Source organism: Hyperolius riggenbachi, chromosome 4 (genome assembly GCF_040937935.1).
Source record: "Hyperolius riggenbachi isolate aHypRig1 chromosome 4, aHypRig1.pri, whole genome shotgun sequence".
Taxonomy (NCBI): Eukaryota; Metazoa; Chordata; class Amphibia; order Anura; family Hyperoliidae; genus Hyperolius; species Hyperolius riggenbachi.
Genome location: NC_090649.1, coordinates 398,187,620 through 398,208,303, shown reverse-complemented (window position 1 = coordinate 398,208,303; position 20,684 = coordinate 398,187,620). Strand labels below are relative to the sequence as shown.

At 44.6% G+C, this 20,684-nt stretch overlaps 1 protein-coding gene across 1 annotated transcript in view; it reads right to left on the bottom strand.

The window, feature by feature from the left end:
* Nucleotides 1–20,684, bottom strand: part of LOC137570879 (MAL-like protein) — a 55,496-nt gene that overhangs the window by 14,905 nt on the left and 19,907 nt on the right. Inside the window, exon 2 of the mRNA XM_068279588.1 lies at nucleotides 7,490–7,660. Coding sequence (XP_068135689.1) covers nucleotides 7,490–7,660 — 171 coding nt within the window. The remainder of the gene's footprint in view (nucleotides 1–7,489; nucleotides 7,661–20,684) is intronic.

The following is a 20,684-nucleotide window of genomic DNA, read 5'->3' as shown; positions in this document are numbered from 1 at the left end:
AGCAGTGCCAGCACACTCAGGAGGCGGTTATCTAGCCCACCATGGGCTTCATTCATTTGTCAGGTTTCTCAGTTAAGGGTACTTCAATATTTTAACTTGTGGATCAGGGAGAGAGAGGTAAACTGGGGGGGGGAAACATGACAACCACTGCTGGGGGAGGGGGTCAGAGGGATTAGGGTTTAGCCCCACCAGTTAACAATTCACATTAACATAAATAAAATACATATAAAAAGCCATAGCTTTGCATGCTCTGCCCAATACTCCCCAATACCTCAGTAGTACAGCAGGGTGCAAAGTGAGATACATACTAATGTGCCCAAACGTCCCATGCAGGCTGGATAGCTAGTAGAGATGGGAAGTTCGGATCTTTTCAATGATCCGGATGATTCGAATCGGATCATTGAAAAGATCCGGATCTTTGATCCGAATCTCGGATCATTTTACTACCGAAGCATTCGGGGTGAAATGACTAGCAGGACAGGTCTTTCCCTGCTGTGGACAGGAGAAGGGGAGGGGGGTGGACACACACAGAGAAGGGGAGAAGATGGACAGAGGGCAAGGAGTGGGCAGAGAAGGGAGGAGGGACGAGCAGAGAGCAGAAATGTTTGTTTGCACACAATACCCACATGGTGCAGTCATGCTTTACATGTATTTCACCTATATGCTCATCTGTATACTTTGACTGCAAACGTCGCACAGTGAAGGAAAGCATTCCCAGAAGATAACTGCAGCTGTTTAGTGCCGAGTGTGGGAGGATCATATTGCCCTGCAATCACAGTGCCTGCAAAGTTACTGAGCTGTGCTGAGCCAAAAGCTCCCAATGTGATCACTGGGCACAACTACGGAACAGACAGCCTGTAATGGGCAGCACGTTATAGCCAGTATGTGTGCTCTACACATATCTGGCAGTGGCACCCATGTCCCCTCTCTCTCATCTACCTGCTGTCCCTGCAAGGCTGCCTCCCATGAGTCCCATCCAACAGAGCGATCCATCTCAGCTCTGCTTCCAGGACCCCGCTGCCCGCTGAGAGGGGGCGTGTCGCTTTTGGCCCCGCCCCTTTTGCGATCCGAATCGTTCATTTTGATGATTCGGATGATCGACTCATAAAATAGATTCGGATCAAAGATCCGAATCGTTCATGATCCGGACAACACTAATAGCTAGGGAGGGAGGAGGCAGAGCTGTGTCATCAGCAGAGCCAGCACGTAGTTTATGTGCTGCTGTCTGTGAGAGGAAGAGCTGGAATGTGTAGGTGGCGACAGGGGTGGGGGGGACATCAGAGACGAGAGGAGCCTCAGACTGGAGCTGGGAACAGCAGGAGCACTTCAGTAGTGCACGTGTGTCACTCTGCTACATACAGCAGCTTCTGTTGCTTATGTCTCCCCATTGCCTTTCCTGCAGCCTGTATCTTACCAGATCCTGCACCTGATTCCTCCTCTCCAGGGCAGACTGGACGGCTAATCTGATGCATGGTAACTTCAGGCAGCACTTTTCAGTCTATGAGCGCTGGACCCCCGAACTCGCACTTTCCCCACACTCTGTCTTGTGACTCAGGCAGGGCGAGTTGGCCAGAGCTGCACTGCTAATTATCTCCCTAGCTCTCTCTATCCTTGCCATTTCAATAAGCAGGCAGTCGGACTGCCAAAGCAGTTCAGGTCATAGCCTCGCTAGTTCAGTAGAACCTGCTACCCCGAACTTCCGTGTGGTGGGGGGCGGAGCAACATTGCATAGTTTTTTTATTGGCCCAGAGGGAAGGGGTAGGAGGGGCAGATCAAATTTGCTCTGTATCTATTGGTGGGAGGGAGAAGGCACAGCTACAGCGTTGTAGAACTAATGGATGCCGACATGATATTAGTGTGTCAGGCCGGCGCACTACAAGATCCAGCAGCCACCGCGCCCTGACAGTGAACGGCGCTCCAGGCAGAGGTTTGGGCTGCCTTTGCCTTCGGGCGCCCCTGGTCAGGATGTACCTTTTGCCACTGCTGCTGGGGGTGGGCAACGGTCCAATTATGTCGACTGCCACTCTGTGAAAGGGCTCACCTATGATTGGCAGTGGACACAAGGGAGCCTTGCGGGGATTCCCAGCCCTTTTTACCTTTTGGCAAATGGTACATGAGCGGCAGTAGTTCGTCACATCTATCCGCATTCAAGGCCAGTAGAAATGTCCCTGGATACGATCAAGCGTCCTGTGGATCCCCAAGTGCCCGGCCAGGGGAATGTCATGTGCGGACTTCAGCACATGCCCCCGGAAGGCACTAGGTACCACAAGCAACTTGGTACCCATCCTCATTTCACCTTCGGTGGGGTGTACAGGCTCACTGTACAACTTCCCACCTTCCCAGTATACCTTGAATGTAGCCTCGTCTGTGAGGGGCTCAGAAGCCTGTCTTCTGAGGTCCTCGAGGCTAGGGTCAGTCTGGAGTGCTTGCACAAATGCAGCACTCTCACTCTCAGCCAGCTGGCTCATGGCATATGAGGTTAGCGGCTAAAGGGTACCATCCCTGTGGTCAGAGGAGGGGGAGGAAACCGGAACCTCCTCCACCTGTCCTGAGCTCAGATTCTGAGCAGTACGGCTGCGTGTTACCGCTAGCACAGGTATACCTTCAGAATGGCACATATTGGCATTACCTACATCATTGTTACAAGCACTAATAACAGTAACAGGAACATTTTCATCACAGACAGTTTGTACATCAAACACAGGTACCCTTGAACTGGGCACGTTCAACCCACCTCCCCCCTGTTCTTGCCCCTGGGTGCAAAGTACCTGGGTGTGGGCAGAGAGTCTGTCTCCGTCCTGGCATTCCACAGGGCTTGGTGCAGGTTCATAGTACGACACCAGCATGCCCAAGTCGGTCCACAGCAAAACAGGGACCGGCAGTTGGTCCAGGATCCCAACAACCTTCTCTTGAACTCCCACCCCCCAGTCGATGGACACCCGAGCTTGGGGAATGTGAGAAAGAGTGCCCCCCACTCCAGTGAGGGTGAGGTACTTGTCAGGAATTATGTCCTCTGCGGGGACAAGGTTTGCACGCACCAGAGTGACATCTGCTCCGGTGTCACGGAAACCAGTGACAAGCTGGTCATTCACAGTAACCAGCTGGTGATTGCTTGTGATGGGGGAGTTCGCTGCCCCCTTGGCAAACATCATGTTGGATGCGGCTCCTGGATGGGGTACACTGGCAGGTGATGTCTGCCGCGGGCGAGGTGCAGGTGGTCCAGGTGTTGGGGTGGTCTGCCTCCGCTCCGGACCGGTGAACTTCATGTGTCCCGTCTTGTGGCAGTAGTGACAGGTGACCTCTCCAGGGGCTGCAGGCCAGGAGGGCAGCAGGTGCGCTGGGTGGCTGACGGCTCACAGGGGCAGGAGAGCCTGTCCCGGGGTATTGGGCTGACCTCCTCTCCAGTTGGAGGGGACAGTTCTGCGTGTATCAGACACCCTCGGGTAGTTGTAAAGGTTTCAGCGAGGTCTGCAGCGACAGTTGCTGACGCAGGCTTGCGCTCAAGCACAAACTGTCGTACATCAGCAGGGCAAATGTTCATAAATTGCTCTAGGACTACCAAGTCCTCCAGGACACCATAAGACCCTTTGGTGAGGCCTAGAGTCCACTGGCGGAGTGTGGTGAGCAAGCTGCTGACTACATCTCGGTACGAATCAGAAGACTTTTTCTGCCAGGCCCTGAACTTTTTGCGATAGGCTTCTGGCGTCAGCTGGTATTTAGTAATGATAGCGTCTTTTATAGCAGCATAATCATTATCCTTTTCCGCAGGTAACTCTGCGAAAGCATCAAGCGCTTTGTAGCGCAGCAAGGGTGTCAGATGTCTGGCCCACTGGTCTTGGGACAGACGATACTGACGGCATGCTTTTTCAAAAGACCGCAGAAACAAGTCAATGTCAGTGTCTTTTTCAATATTAGCAAATTTAAATTTTGCACTTACGGGTGGTGCTCCTTCAGCAGGGAGGCTGGGCGGAGAACTCCGGCTGGCCTGTTGAACCATTGCCAGGTTGAGCTCATGCTGTCGTTGGAGCTCCGGTTCCGTAGCTTGGCGCGCCTCAGCAGATTGGCGTTCCTCACGCATGTACTGCAGGTACTTGTCCAGGTCAGTCTCCATCAGCTTTCGTAATGCCTGCTGCATTACCGGGTCAGCACAAACGGACAGTCCAGTACTGGCCGATTCCGGGCGAGTACTTTCAGAAACTCTGGGATTGGGGTCCACACTGACAGTCTCTAGCGTAACTGTTGCAACGGGCCCGCAGGATGCTCAACCTCTGTATACTCAGAATCTTCAGTCTCTGGTTCCCCTTGACTTGGGTCAGATGGGCTGGTATCCACTTCAGCGGACACATCCGGCTCCCGCAGTTGCTGGGTATCCCATTGAAACAAATAATTTACCATGTCCTGTTTGTTCTTGCGGAGGGTGTCAATGCCCCGCAGCTGACAAAGATTTTCCAGGTCTGATACGGCCATGAGCTTGTAGTTCCCGGACATTTCCACGCCAAACAAAATAAAACTTTTGGGGAGGGGTACTGGCTACACAGTCTCTCTGTATATATAAAAAATATATTGCCTTCCAGCTACACCAACGAATTAGTTCGTTTCTTGATAGCGCTAGTGCTATCTTAGATACTTTCAGCACAACACAGGTCCCAACCGCTGCCAAACACTGTCACAGGAGCCCTAGTGGTCAGACCGCGTAATGCCTTCCAAACGGTGCCAGCGCACAGATCGTGCGAACTCTGGTCACAGTCAATGCGTAGGAACCGTTGCAATTGGCCGCAGACAAACCAGAAGGGAGCTTGTGAGCTACGGTAATTACAACTTTACACACTAGTTCAGGGTATAACTGCCACCACCTCTGTTTTCTGAGACAGAGGGACTCACTCACTGGTTATTTCTCGACCTGCAAATAAAAACGGTTAAACGCACTCTATTCTGTCTAGATATCAACAATAGTAGCGTCTCTTCAGAGATCTGAGTTCAGTTCCTGTGTATGCTGAATGATAGGGTAGCTGGAACAACTGACGATAGCGTCGGTTTATTGAAAGCAATATAAATAATTAATATATACAGAAAATTATTAAAATCAACAATTATTGAAACATTAATAGCCAGTATGAAATAAAAGGGAGAAAATACTTAGGATTTGTGGAAAGATGTCCTATTATGGGAAAACTTGTAAAGTTCTTGGTTTCAATCAAAGTTCAGAGTTCAGACCAGGTGGATTCCAGCATATCCTCAAGCTGGCACAGATGAAATCAGGATGATGTTTCAGGGTGGAGGACACTGAGTTTGTCTCCTCTGCCATTCTTATGCCCCTAATCCAGTAGGAAGGAGTGAGGGCGGGGGCCACACACCCCCTTAGAATATGAGATGAGTCCTCCCCTTGTCCTGGGGACCAGAAATCATATCTAACCATATATGGGCTCTATCTCACAGAACCGTACAGGTCAGGGCAGATTTACTAACATTTTCAGGTCTGTCTCGATTTACCCAGCAGCCTGATACCAAACATGAGGGGTGGGACCCCTGTGGTATCAGGGCACTTTCGAACTGCCTAACTGGCAGTCTTTACCTCAGAATGTTCTGAAACTTCTACAGAACCAGCGCCAGATAGGGCCAAGCATGCTCTGTTAGTTTGGAGGGTCTGCCAGCCTGGCAACACAGAAAATATGACAATAGAGGTAGACATGTAGGGTGGCACCAGATTCCCTGGAAGGCAGACCCAAGGGGGTAGCAGGAGTACACGCTGTGCCTCCGGATTGAACAGCATGTATTGTAGCAAAAGAGAGCAAAAAGAAATCCGGGCACCATCCAGCAGGAATTGCTGCACAGAACACCTTTAATTCATCCCCAAGCTCCCCGACAGATTAGTGCAAAAGCCTGACAGCCGTTTCACAGATAAGACTGCTTCTTCAGAGGCAACAGTAACCAGTAACAGTTACTGTTGCCTCTGAAGAAGCAGTCTTATCTGTGAAACGGCTGTCAGGCTTTTGCACTAATCTGTCGGGGATCTTGGGGATGAATTAAAGGTGTTCTGTGCAGCAATTCCTGCTGGCTGGTGCCCACAGAAAATATGACACATATAGCAGTTTATGAGATACCTCTGGGATTTATAGCAGGTCATTCCTAGGTGACGTTTCTTTTGAAGCTTGTGGCAGCAAGCTACGTGTCAGCTCCCCTGCTGGGAGGAGAGCCAGAATGTCTGATTTTTCCCCAACTAGATTGTTTCTGTCATCGTGCTTATCAACTCTATCTGAAGGATGGGCCATCAGCACAGCTTGAAGCCGGGGACACTCTGCAGCAGGCTAGTGCCTTTTGGTGAAAGGAGGGAAAGAGAAAAAAAAACCCAGTTCTGATTCCTGTAATGGCTGCACAAATTTAGCCTGAAAGCGATCAGAAATTGGACTGCGCGGATCCTTCCAATTCGCCCACGTTTCTCACGGCTCTTCCGTGACAGTGTCTACAGTGCCTTATGGTAAATCCGGCCCTGCCTATTCATCATCCATGTCTGGAAAATCAGAGTTGGCTGCAGCCTGATATGTAAAGATGATTTTTAATGCTTTTTCATTACAATATAGTTTGCGTAGCACTGATCTGATATTTATTTTTTGGTTAATCAAAATCTAGCCTTTCTTTGGCAGAGAACATCTTGTGTCAATAGCAGCCACACCCAAAGCCACGAGCCCCCCCTGTCAAATCATCCTGCAGAAAGGGGGGTTCCATTGCGATAAAAATAAAGTATGTCAATAAATGTTAGAATGTGACCAAGCATCTATCTGCAATAAATCCATTTTGTGTCTGCTGTGCTGCAACAGGGTGTGAAGTTCAGGGCTGCAGGATCTGGTCTAACTGCTGAGAGTCAGATCAATCATCCTAATTAGATTTGTCAGTGGCACCCAACTAATTATAAACATTTTTAAGGCTCATGCATAATGCGATTAATCATGTTTGTTTTGAAACTGCATATTAATCAGTTACAACATATCTATTTGTTACATAGTAGGTAGGCAGTGGAATCCTTGTGGGTGATTGCTGGGGCCACAAGGCAGGCCTATACACGGGGCGTAACAATAGACCCTGCAAGGGATGCAACCGCATCAGCCGAAGTCTCCGCATTACCGGAGCCACCAGCAGGAGGAAGGAAAGAACCAGGAAGATGCCAGAGATATTTACTGTGGGGGACATTCGTATAAGATATGTGTGCTTAGAGTTCACGTATCCTTATTTGACTTGTGTGCCTATAGAAAAAAACCCTATTAAGTCCTGGTGGTCTCTTATATCCTCAGTTTAGAAAACTAGAAGGTACAAGCATTGCAGAGAATATGCCTTACCATTACAGTGAAGGGAGAGGAATGCCCCCCTGTGCCCTTTGTTGACCAGCAAATTTTCACTGGGATCATTAAGGTGAGATACGTTTATTTACCCCAACAGCTGAGTAATGAATGTAAGCCTTCATTATACATTATAAGTTAGTTAGTAGTTTTCTTACCACTAATCTCCAGGTTCCAGGGTGAGATCTGTGGAAGCCAAATATGTAGACCATCAGGAGTATCATTGAAAATAGAAACGAGGACACTGATACATACATGACCCATCCTTGAACTACGGGATAATATACTCTTGTAGCAGCTACCAGAATCCATACCCAAGCTCCTAATACCTGAAAAACAAAATAAGGAAATTAATGTAATCTTAATACATCTTACAATTGTAAAATCTTTCCTCTCTCTGATTTACATTCTGAAATGTATCACTGGTGGTGACATCTTTAGTTCTGCCAGGTGATCTGTACGGAATGCTTGTTACTGAGAGTTCTATGCACAGAGGGAGATATTGCTTGCTTGGCACTTGAAAAAGGCCGTTATTTTTCACAATGCAACGAGGTTCACAGACAACAAACTGTCAGGACCTTGGTCAGGACATTACACTGTGGGAAGGGTTTCACCACAATATCAGCCATACAGACCCTCCTGTTGATCAATTAGAGAAAAGGTAAAGATTTCTTGTGGGGGTATCAGCTACTGATTGGAATGAAGGTCAATACTTCAGAACTTAAAGGAAGCATCAAGCAAATTTTCCTGCCCCAGTATATACCTACCGGGGGCTTCCACCATCCCCTTGAAGCCGACATGTCCCTCCCTCGCAGCATCTCCGCTCTCAGCCGCCAGCTTGGGATCTGCACTGTGTGCAGAGGCCGACCTCCTCTACTGCGCCTGCTCAGTACGCTGTGGACAACGTGGACTTGATTGACAGCGGCGCTCGCACAGGCATAGTAGAGAAGGTCGGCCTCTGCACACGGCGCGGACATTATGCATAAGCCGGATTCATTAAAGCTTTTTTAATAACACGTGAGCTGCAAGTGCCAAATAGGGATGCTCATTCGGATTCCACGGAAATGCAATTTCCGAAATTCCGATCGGAATTTGCATTTCCGCATCGGAATGCGGAAATCGGTAATGCAAGTGTGTTAGGCGGATTTCCGGCGGAAATCGCAGAAATTTCCGCTGGAAATTGCGGAAATTCCGCCCGACTTTAACATCGATTTTCTCAAAAACTATAAAGTCTTTTTGAAAACTTTTTTTTTGCATCTTGTTCAGAAGATTCTGTTCAATAAACCCTGAAAGTTTGGTGTTTCTAGGACTTACGGGGGCTTTGCTATTAACCGCTAAAGTCAGCAGATTTTTACTGCAAAGTAAAATGCAGGAAATCTGCATCTGCCTATTTTCTGCATTTATATTACAGTAAAAAATCTGCCGACTTTAGTGGTTAATAGCCAGTCCTAGAAACACCAAATTTTCAGGGTTTATTGAACAGAATCTTCTGAACAAGATGCAAAAAAGTTTTCAAAAAGACCTTATAGTTTTTGAGAAAATCAATGTTAAAGTCGGGCGGAATTTCCGCGATTTCCGGCGGAAATTCCGCATTGGAATGCGGAAATTGGTACTGGAAAGCGGAATCGGTAATTGGCAATGGCGGAATGCGGATTTACCGCGGAATCGGAAATTGGCATTTCCGACCATCCCTAGTGCCAAACTGTTTTTTCTCCTATGATCACACTCTGTGCTATGACACATGCCAGGAAGAGAAGTGTAAGGGCAACTTAAACTACAAATGCACTGCACAAGTTAGAAGAACAGCGGTTCGCGGATTTAAAGTGGTTTGGTCAGCCCCAAAAGCAGGGGCAGTAAGAGTGTATATGATCTGCCTGTCGCTAACACTCCACGCCCTGGGAACCTTACTTGTGAGGGGGCTGCTCTTTGACCCTCTATGCTCCCTGTACATCCCCTAGGTAATACAAGTGTGAGCACAATGAAGTCATTGCATGCAGCACATAAAGTAACAGCTTGGCATGACTACTTCTGTCCACCCTCTACACCAGAGCATGCACCTCCTCTACTCCAAAGCCACAGTCTGCTCACTGGTCAGTTGCATTGGACCAGTGAGTGGACTATGGCTTTGGAGTAGAGGGGGAGAAGACAAATCCTGAATATCCAGGAGATTTCAAACAGCTGAAGCAGTAAGAATATGTCTTGGAGCAAGATGAGTTTGGCCAAGTCAGTATGCATTTTGTCTAGCATAAACATCGCCACCCCCTTCTTCTCCCATGTCAGGCACATTACTGGGCACCTACACATGAGCAGTAAAGAAAACACTTTAAGGTCCACTTTAAGCTACATGCACACTTTAACCACTTACTGCACCAGAAGCAGTATAATCACGCCTGGGAAAACTTCACTTGAAGTCCCAGGGCCATGAATACATGTCTTCAGCCGCGGGTGGCTGCCGCTCACTTGCCGCCCGTTAGCGGGGAGATGAATGAATGGGAATGCAGTTACCATTCATTAATCTAAGTCCCTGTCTCAATGAACGCTGGCATCTATGAGATGTCTGGTCATTGTATCTTCTGTTGTTACAGTGCCACACATTACTTTCTATTCACATACTTACATAAGCGAATTGGAGATAATGCACAAGGACGTCTTGTGGCCAAATAGTAAAATTACACCCTTGTACATTTTATTTAATAAAAATACCAGCACTAACTTCTAAAATTAACTATTTCACGACCACACTCTCCCATAGTACCCAAATGTTTTTATTTGCATAATAAAAAAAAAAAATGACATACAAAAAATACAGTCACCTTAGGGACTGAACTTTTTTAATATGTATGTCTACAGGGTATATTACTGTTATTTTTTAATTTATGGACTTCTAATTAGTGATGGACGCAAAACATTTCCAAATAGAATATTGGTGCCACACATTGTACTAAGGAAATATTTTCAACGTTGCAATAACTGGGATGAATGAGCAAATAAAATGTGTGGCTTTTATCCACAGTAGAACATTTTATTTTAAAACTACAATGGCCAAAAACTGAGAAATATTTTTTTTTCCATTTTTTCTTAATATTCCAATTAAAATGCACTTATAATGAAATCATTCTTAGCATAATGTACCTCCCAAAGAAAGCCTAATTGGTTGCAAAAAAAAAAGATATGCTGTAGATCATTTTGTTCTGATTAGTAGTGATTAAAGGTGCATACACATGCACTACTATAAGGAACGACGGGTCCATTGGACCCTCCCACTGGGCGGGCGTTCCAGCTATAGAGCATGTGTACAGTCTGTCGGCAGACTGATAACACTGTTTCTGAACGATCCGCTCAGTGGATCGCTCAGAAACAGTGTTATCAGTCTGCCGACAGACTGTACACACACTCTACTATCGCTGGAACCGTCATTCTTTATAGTAGTGCATGTGTGCGCACCTTAAGTTATGGGCAAAAGAAAGGGAGGAACACTGGCAGGTAAAAATTGCTGTGGTCCTAAAGGGGTAAAAAAAAAACCCTCAATGGTCAAGTGGTTAAGTAATTTTCACCTAAAACAACTGTTAGCAATTATTTCAGACTTCATATCTGAAATGGGGGCTATACAGACATATAGTTTGACTCCTACCCAAGCAATGTGTCCTGTATATGGGAGTAGGGGGGAAGCACGGGGGGGGGGGGGGACGATGAGCAAGCATATATATATATATATATATATATATATATATATATATATATATATATATATATCGCTGACCTCTTCTGTAGCGCTGTACAGTGTATATTGTCTTGGCACTTAGGTGTCCTGCAGAGGAGCTCACAATCTAATCCCTACCATAGTCAGATGTCTATATTGTGTAGTGTATGTTTCGTAATATAGGGCCATTTAGGGCAGATGGTAAGCCCTATACGCGTGAGTTGATCTTGTGATTTTATTGCACTGTCTGTGGATTTTTCAAATAAATATATTAGCCTTTTTCTACTTCAATCTGGTCTGGTGCGGATCCCTTTTTTGTTCATTTAGGGGGAAGCCAATGAACTTATCTGTATGTTTTTGGGATGTAGGAGGAAACCGGTATGTCTGGAGGAAACCCATGCAGACACGGGGAGAATATAAAAACTCTGCTCAGATAGTTCCCTGGCTGGGATACAAACCATTTACAAGAAGAACTCTTTTGAACTCCTACTGAAAATTCCCTGTCCCTACCAACATAAATGCATGATGACAACTACTTGGGACATTTTGGGAAAAGGAAACTATGCTACATTTCTTAATCACTACTTAACAACAGAAAACTTTAAGGAATGTTATGAGAGATAAGAAGTGATGTTGTTTCATTGTAATGGTTAAGGTGGCCATACACTGGCCCGATTTGCGGCCGTTTCGACAGCAGATTCGATCCTGGGATCGAATCTGCTGCCAATCGTTCGCGCTAAACGCACCCGCCAATCAGATTTCCTCCCGAAATCGGATCGGTCCGTCGATCGCGCCGTGCGGGAAATTACCCTTGATCGCCCGCGGGTAGGGTGCGCGTCGCTAGCAGCGGCCGATCCAATTAGGTATACATTACCTGACGCTGGCTCCCGGGCGTCTTCTCCGCGCTGCACCGCTCTGTTCCGACTCTGTTCCGGCTCCATCCCGGCGCTTCCTGTGTCACTGCAGTGACCAGGAAGTTCAAATAGAGGGCGCTCTATTTGAACTTCCTGGTCACGGAGTGACACAGGAAGCGCCGGGATGGAGCAAGAACAGAGCGGTGCGGTGCAGCGCGGAGAAGATGCCCGGGAGCCAGCGTCAGGTAATGTATAGGGGAGGGGGCACAGGCGGCAGGAGCAGCTCAACAGATTGTGATCGGTTTCAGGCTGAAATCGATTCACAATCTGTTTGCACTAAAGGCAGCCATACGATCCCTCTCTGATCAGATTCGATCAGATAGGGATCTGTCAGCTGGTCGATCTAATTGCAAATCGACCAGTGTATGGCTACCTTTACTGTTTATCAGGAGCGACAATGACAGTGCTAATCTCCATTCCTACTGTAGTCAGATAATGAGCCAACAGAAAAAGAAGTGTTGCACTTACGAAATATGATCATCACTCGCCTGTAAGTATTTCTGATTTCATGTGTGTGTTTTTGGGTGTGAGAACTGCAAGGTGTGTCTGTAAATTGATCATGTAGGGTGTGCACGAGTTGAAATATTTGTAAGGGTGCAAAAGGCACCGACAGAGCTGGGCTTGTGTGAGCTGAGTGACATGTCCACCAAAGCATAGCTTTTGGTTCCTTCTAGGTCAGGGGACTGTATGCTATGACTTTCAGCATAACTCCATGATGATCTCACCATACTTTAAAGTGTAACCGTCGGGCATAAAATCAAAAATCAATTCTTTATTTTTATCTGGTAAACGAGTAATAAGGATGCTAACCAGGGAATCCAAAAGTTAAAATCACTATTACTTTTCTTGCTGATAAATGATCATTCCCCAGTTTACCTTACTATTATTTGGTACACACAAAATTTGGTACACAAAAAGGAAGTTGCAGGGCATGCTGGGTTGTGCTTTTTCGCTGCTCTACTTCCCCTCAAACTTAACTAATGCAGCCTTTATTGGCTGAAGCCTCTTTCCCTCCTGTTTTCCCCTCCCACACCTCTTTTTCTCTCTGATTGGCCAATATTTCTCATGCTGAGACAATGCGCTTTCTATAGTAAAGGGCGTGCAAATCAGGCAGAGGAGAGTAAGGGAGGAAATTACATCAGGATTGGCTTCAAAATAGCCACAGTTAATATGGGAAATGCTAAGAAGGATTTTCTAAAATCAAAATGTGGACAGTACAATACATATGTTATGTAAGTAGAGCAAGTATTTATCTACTTATATATGTGTTTTTTTTCTGAGATAGTATGGCTGACAGCTCCTCTTCAAAGTACCCAGAATACTCATGGTTAACCGAGAACCACTAGGAGAGTAAAAATGGCTAAAAGAAACCGAGAAGGCCTCCTAGTAACTAAAATAAAATAAAAAAGTAGTATTTGCAATAATTCATTTTTAAGTGAGCAAGTATGCCATGATCCATCTCTCCTGAGTAAACAAATCATCTCTTTATGCTCCTGGAAGCCAGACACACATCCAGAACCGATGGTGTACAGTCAGCCTATAGCTTATGAATGTAATATGCATGTAGCCTGTTTTATTGTTTCTGGTCCTCATTAACATATTTTAGAAGTAGTTGGTTGGTTCTTGTAGGGACCAAGAGCACCAAATGAGAAGTAAAGAGAGACCAGGAGCCCAATGGTGCAGTATCGTTTGGTATAAGGGGACAAAAGCATATATCATTATATACTTACAAAGGTGGGTTGCAGTTACTGCAACCACCGTATAATCCTGCTGGGAATTCACCATCCCCGCTCGGTGCTCCAGGTCTTGCCAGATATTGGACGGTCACTCTCCTGTAGTTCATTAGCATTAGTTGGACAAACAACTAGAAGTCGTTTGTACACACGTACGGACTGACAGCTATTTGAACGACAGTTGGTCCAACTGATCTGCCCAGCGGATCAGGCAAACCGGCTGTTATCAGTTGCTCGACTGCGTGCACACACGTCCAACTTGTCGTTCAAACGACAAGTCAGATGACAAGTCGGGCGGAAAATCAGGACATGTGTACGTACCTTTAGCCAGACATTGAGGACTTTTTTTCTGTTTAATAAGTAGCTGTTTCAGTGGCATGCAGGTGTGTCCAGCATTTTTCAGAGAATAACTTGCCTGTACTAAAGCACAACATGAAAATGCAATATGGCCTTGCTTCTAATACACACAGTAGGCCTGTTTTCAGCCTATCTTTATATGTCACTTTGCTCTTTTGCCAATGACACTTCATTCATCTGTAAATATCACAATATCATTTGGCAGTTTAGGAGACATAACTATTCCAGAGCTGTTTCCACTTGAATTCTTTTTTTTCTCAGCGTCTCTTACAAGGGAAGTAATGTAACTGCCTGGGGTCTTTGCATGATTTTATATTCAACAATTTAAAGCAGCCACTCTGAAAACTGCTTCATTATTTAACCAACAGCTACAAAGATTATTTAACAACAGTTTTCATGATCAGATTGCCGTTATGATACAATGAGCTTGATTCACTAACTGGCGCTAAGCCGGTTAGTGAGCCTTAATACCTAGTGGGTGCAAACCACGGAGTTAGGTGGTTTGCACCCACACATCGCGCACAGCAGCGTGCACAGCGCACGCATCACGGTGCGCCGGTAATAGTGCGCGGTGCGCCGATAACGTCGCAGCCGCTGCCCTGTAAACGTTGCACCCGGTGCGCCAAAACGGCGCATCGAGTGCCCCCGAAGCGGCGCATTGAGGAGCCGTTTTCGGAGCACCGGGTGCAAGGTTTACAGGGCAGCCGTGGCTGCGACGTTATAGTCGCACCGCGCAGTATAACCTGCACCCCCGCGATGCGCGCGCTGTGCTTGCTGCTGTGCGCGATGTAGCTTTGCACGGCTGTTAATGCGTGCAAAGCTACTGATGGGGCACTAAGTGGCTTTTCACTCTGGTGCTAACACTTAGCGCCGGTTAGTGAGTCAAGCCCAATGTGGGTGATTTACTGACCAAATTACATAATATGGCAACGTTAAAGCCCAAATCCAGTAAAGGAAAAAGAATAGTTTGGAATAGTGCAGAAAGGTGTTAGAACCTCAATTGGAATGTTACTGCTGTCTGCATCGGTATCTGGTAAATCTCTGCATAAAGCCTGGTACACTTTCAATTATGATTGGACAATCACTGACCAATTTTACCACCTCCAAGTAGTATGATGGTCAAAAGATATTGAGTACTATGAGCAGATTGTGTAGGCAAACCCTCAAACTGCAAGGAGGTGGTAGAATCTGTCAGTGATTGGCCTTAACAGAGAACTCCTAGTTTGACAATGGCATGTAGCTGCACAGAAACATATGGGAAAACACAAATAAAGATTGCAGAGCTTCAGGGCACAGGATTATTGCTTATACATTAGTGGGATAAAAATTTTTTTAAAGGAAACTCAGATGGAAGTAGTAGTATTAATGTTAACTACTTAAGCCCAACTGGATGAACATTCTTGTCCAGTTGGGCTGCGCGTACTCCCACGGGCTGTGCGTGCTCCCGCTTCCGACTGTTAGCCCAGAGATCAATGAAAGGGATTATAGATCCTTTTCATTGATCGAAGCCCCCCGCAGAAAAGCCGACAGCGTATCATCAAACGCCGCAGTTTTTCTGAGTTTCAAAAGGTTCCCCGTCTTCATTCTTCTTCCTGGAAGCGTACGATCCTGCTTCCAGGACTTTTCACTGTGGCCATCTTGTGGCCAAATAGTAAAACTACACATCCATTTTTTAATAAATAAATACATTTTTTTAACATTTAAAATTAGCTGTTTACCTCCCACACAAAAAATTACCCACATACAATTTTTGAAAGAAAAAAAAAATTACAATAAAAAAAAAAACATAAATAGTTACCTAAGGGTCTGAACTTTTTAAATATGCATGTCAAAGGAGTATATCAATATATTTTTTAAAATTATGGGCTTGTGAATAGTGATGGACGCAAATTGAAAAAATGCACCTTTATTTCCAAATAAAATATCGGCGCCATACATTGTGATAGGGACATAATTTAAATGGTGTAATAAGCGGGACAAATGGGCAAATAAAATACATATGTTTTAGCTACGGTAGCATGTATTAATTTCAATCTATAATGGCCAAAAACTGAGAAATAATGATTTTTTTTTCCATTTCTTTCTTACTATTCCAGTTAAAATGGATTTAGAATAAAATAATTCTTAGCAAAATCTATCACCCAAAGAAAGCCTAATTGGTGACGGAAAAAACAAGATATAGACCAATTCATTGTGATGAGTAGTGATAAAGTTATTGGAAAATGAATGGGAGGTGAAAGTTGCTCAGATGCAAAAAATAAACAACCCTTTGGGCTTAAGTGGTTAAATAGTACTTTCCTGGTGTGTCATATTTTATTTTCAATGTAAAGCACACCTGAATTGAGAAGGATATGGAGGCTTATATATTCATTGCCTTTTAAACAACGCAGGTTGCCTGGCTGTCCTGCTGATCAGGGCTAGTTCTAGACTTTTTGCTGCCCAAAGCAAACTTGTAAGGATGCTCCCCCACCCTGATTTGGAATGATCGCACACAGCACCAAACAATTTACTCTGCTTCATTTAACGTTCTTACATGACATGCTGCAGCTCAACACAATAGCACACTTGCTGGCTGTGAGTCTGTGACAAACAAACTGCTCACCCTCAGCCACTCCATTCCTTCTCAGGAAGGTACACACAGTATAAAAATGCTGCCCCTGAAATCTCTGCACCTGATGCAAATGTTTCACCTTGCTTCATGAGAGAACCGGCCCTGCTGCTGATCTTCTGCCTCTAATACTTTAAGCCATAGACCCTGAGCAAGCATGCCGATCAGCTGTTTCTGACTGGAGTCTGACTGGATTAGCTGCATGCTTGTTACAGGTGGGTGATTCAGACACTACTGCAGCCAAACAGATCATAATCGTTTTCAGGATTTCGCAAAGTGGGTACATGTGCACAATTAAGCGAATTAAGTTTTGCAATGCGCATCACTTATGACTGTCATGGCGAATCAGATTTTTAAGATCCCCAACAACTCCAGCGCAATGTGCTGCAATCATTTGAACTCTCATTCTAGCCCGTTGTGTGCGGTCGCGTGTTCCCGCGGGTAGGAGGATGGATCAAGTAATGCTTGTTCATCAGGTCGCATCGCGGAGGGTTCCCCGGTCCATCTTCCATACAGTGAGTACAGGCCTTACAGACCAACCGTAACCAATAATTGAACTTTATCCCAATCAGTAGCCGATACCCCCTTTTACATGAGAGATCTATTCCTTTTCACAAACGGATCATCAGGGGGCTCTGTATGACTAATATTGTGGTGAAACCCCTCCCACAGGAAACTGTGAGGACCATGGTCCTGGAAGTTTCCTGTCCGTGAACCTCATTGCATTGTGGGAAATAACTGTTTACAGCTACTTCCACTGACATCACCTGCCAACAGTAAAAATGTCACCATGTGATAAATGTCAGAATGTAAATCAGGGAGAGGAAAGCTTTTACAATGGGCAAACACTGACTAAATCATTTATACATAATTATTGTAAAAATGAAGCACTTTTTTATTACATTATTTTCACTGGAGTTCCTCTTTAAGAGGGTATAGCCAGTTAATCAGACACCCAGTGTCTTCCCCTAATGCCAAGTGCTGGATATGGTAAGACTGGCAGGTATCTACAAGGAGGAAAGTAGGAGGAGCAGGGACCAGAGGGAGCATTACTGTGAGCAGCATCACCTTTCCTCTCCACAGCTCTATTCTTGGGAGTGACCAAAGTTCTATTTTAGGATCAATAGATTATTTGTGATTCCCAATCAATCAAATCCAGTAATTTAATATTTGGGAGAGGCAGGTTTTTTTTTCAATAGATTAGATCAAATACATTTTTTTGAAAGTGATAAAACAGTCATTTACATTCTTTTTATATCATTTTAGAGAACCACTATCATAGAAAATTGTACAATTTAAAATGTGTGCCCATTCTTATAAGAAGTACATGTTTCCCAGATTTAAAAAAAATGCACTATAAATTACTTTTCTCCTATTTTCCTGTCACTTACAACAGACAATTAAAATCTGACAGATCTGACAGGTTTTTGACTAGTCCATCTACCCATGGGGGGTTCTAAAGGTTTCCTTTAATTTCCAAAGCACTTACTGAATGGCAGTTGGTCGGTCCAACTGCCAGAATAGTGTGCAAATGAGTAGCAAGGCCAGCTGACATCTTTGTATGGGTCCTTTCCAAAGATTGTTTTTTTAAAGGGGCAATATGGTACAAATTAAGATGTTCCATTACCCCCACCACCAAATGTTTAATAGGGTCAGCATAAATTTCTCCATATAACTTGTGTTAAAAAAAATAGCTGCTAACACCATTACTTCTCTTCTAAACAGCTGATCTGCATCAGTAAATAAGCTGTTTCTGACGGGTTAATGAAGTAACTTAGCTCTTAATGATGGGCTGACTGTTCCTAACTGCTATCAGCCTTCCTTTTCTCTCTGCCCACAGCTGATTTGTAACTCAGGCTTCTGACATGTAGCTATGAAGTACTGTAAATAGATTGACAGGCTGCTGAATATTGTAAAGCAAGCTGGATTAGAACTTTGTGGTCAGAAATCCAAAGCCAGAAAACTTTTATTACACTTTCAAAACCGCACTTCTGTCTTCTACCTCCGGAGGGAAGAATGTCTGCTTCACAGGTAGAAGACAGAAGTGCAAATTCAAATACATTTATTCACCAAATAGTAGTCAAATGCTTATATAATGATAGAACATCACCCTGGCAATCCGTTTCATTACAGGAGACCATAGAAGACAACGTGGCAGCAGCGCTAATCACACATTCCGCATATTCTTTATAGCTATTCATTTCAACTGAATACATTAATGGGATGGAATTAAGAGGCGACAGGGTGGAGAAGATTTATGAAGCTGAACTAGCACAATACCAAGGCAGCACAACCAGTTGTTTGTGTACAGAATGGCTGTTTCAGAGATTTCCTAATTAACATGTAATTAGCCAATTAAGACTGTGCAATGCTTAGTAATGGTTGGTTATTGAGTAAGTTTTATTTTATTAAGGGCTTTCATCCTGCTGCACAGCCTAAAATTATGCAGAACATAACATGCACAATACCAAACGTCGGGAACAGGAAATAAAGCGCAAATGATGATATCTAAAGGGAAATTACACAAAAATACTGTTCTGTTTCATTATGGAAATTGGAATAGCGTTTATCATTAATCTTTGCAATGTACAGTATATAGCTGAAATAAAGGAAAGGTTTATTCCTTAACAAAATTGGGACGTAACTTTGAAGTAAACCTGCCACTTTATTTGCCAAACCAAAGGAAGTTCTTACAAACATAGAACAAACAATCAGGAGACAAAAGAGGAAAGCATATATACCTCAGCAACAGGAATACACAACAACTACAAGCTTTTTGTAAAATACCATCATTTTATTTATCAAAAAAACAAACAAACACCATACATATAAAAAAAGATGGTAGTTGATCAGACTACCAATCAGATACTGTCACATACACTCCTCTCATTCAACCCCGGGGGTATATTAAGCTCACAAGGACCAGAGAGTACCACACAATTCCATAGATGCAACTAGTGGGCATGGATAATGATCAGTTAATGGACAGTCTTCAAGAATTGCTATGGTAACAGTTCCAAAGAGCCGCGGCCAAGAGGCATAGATGAGCAGCCAAAAGCATAGAGGCAAAGCACAATACACAGGCAGAAGCAGAGTTCACATGGGTGTTTGCAAAGCCAGTCGCACAGTATGTTGCATAATTGTTAATCACACTTATTGCACATGAGATTTCTACCGCCTCCACTCTTACAAACATACACTGAGCATATAGTACTTAATACCTATTGTAGATGTTTTTCTTCCCTTCCCCCTTAATGTTTACTATTTTAAAGCAGAGAGCAATATTTACTGTTGGTAGAGTTTACTGTCAGGATTGCCAGCCCCATGTAAGCACTAATGTGTAACCCTTTCAAGTAGCTCTAATGATAATGGTCACATCAGTCCCATGGCCCAAGCCTACTGCTGTGGCCCGCCTGCTGCCAGCTCCATGTCTGTAGTGTGAGTGAGTGGGAAACTGCTGCCAGGTCATGTGTATTTTGTGGGCAAACCTGCTGCCAAATCATGTGTATTTTTTAGGAAACGCCTCCAGACACTGTGTATTTATTGAAGTCGGCCCTCCACCATGTAGTCTGAAAAAAAATTGGCCCACCATACACGTGAAGTTGGATAGCACTATGGTATCACTAGCCTTAAAGTTGCCCAACGCTAAGCATGACATGGAGGGTTTTCAAAAAGTGTCCAAGCACACTCCAAACATCCCTTTTCAGTATAGGGCTATATTGAAGAATAGAGAAAAGCGCAATAGCGGTCTTCACACACAATTTACTCTGTGCATCTCAGTCTTAAAGCTGGCTAGTGGCTACAAACTAAGTCCCACTTTCTTCCACCCACAGACAAGATATAATTATTATTCAGTAAGTATTTATATAGCACCAACATCTTCCGCAGCACTGTACAGAGTATATTGTCTGGTCCCTTTGAGGAACTCACAATATAATCCCTACCATAGTCATATGTCTATGTATGTATCATGTAGTGCATGTAACGTCTAAGGCCAATTGGGGGAAAGGGATATCTGTATAGTATTACCAGAGGCATAGC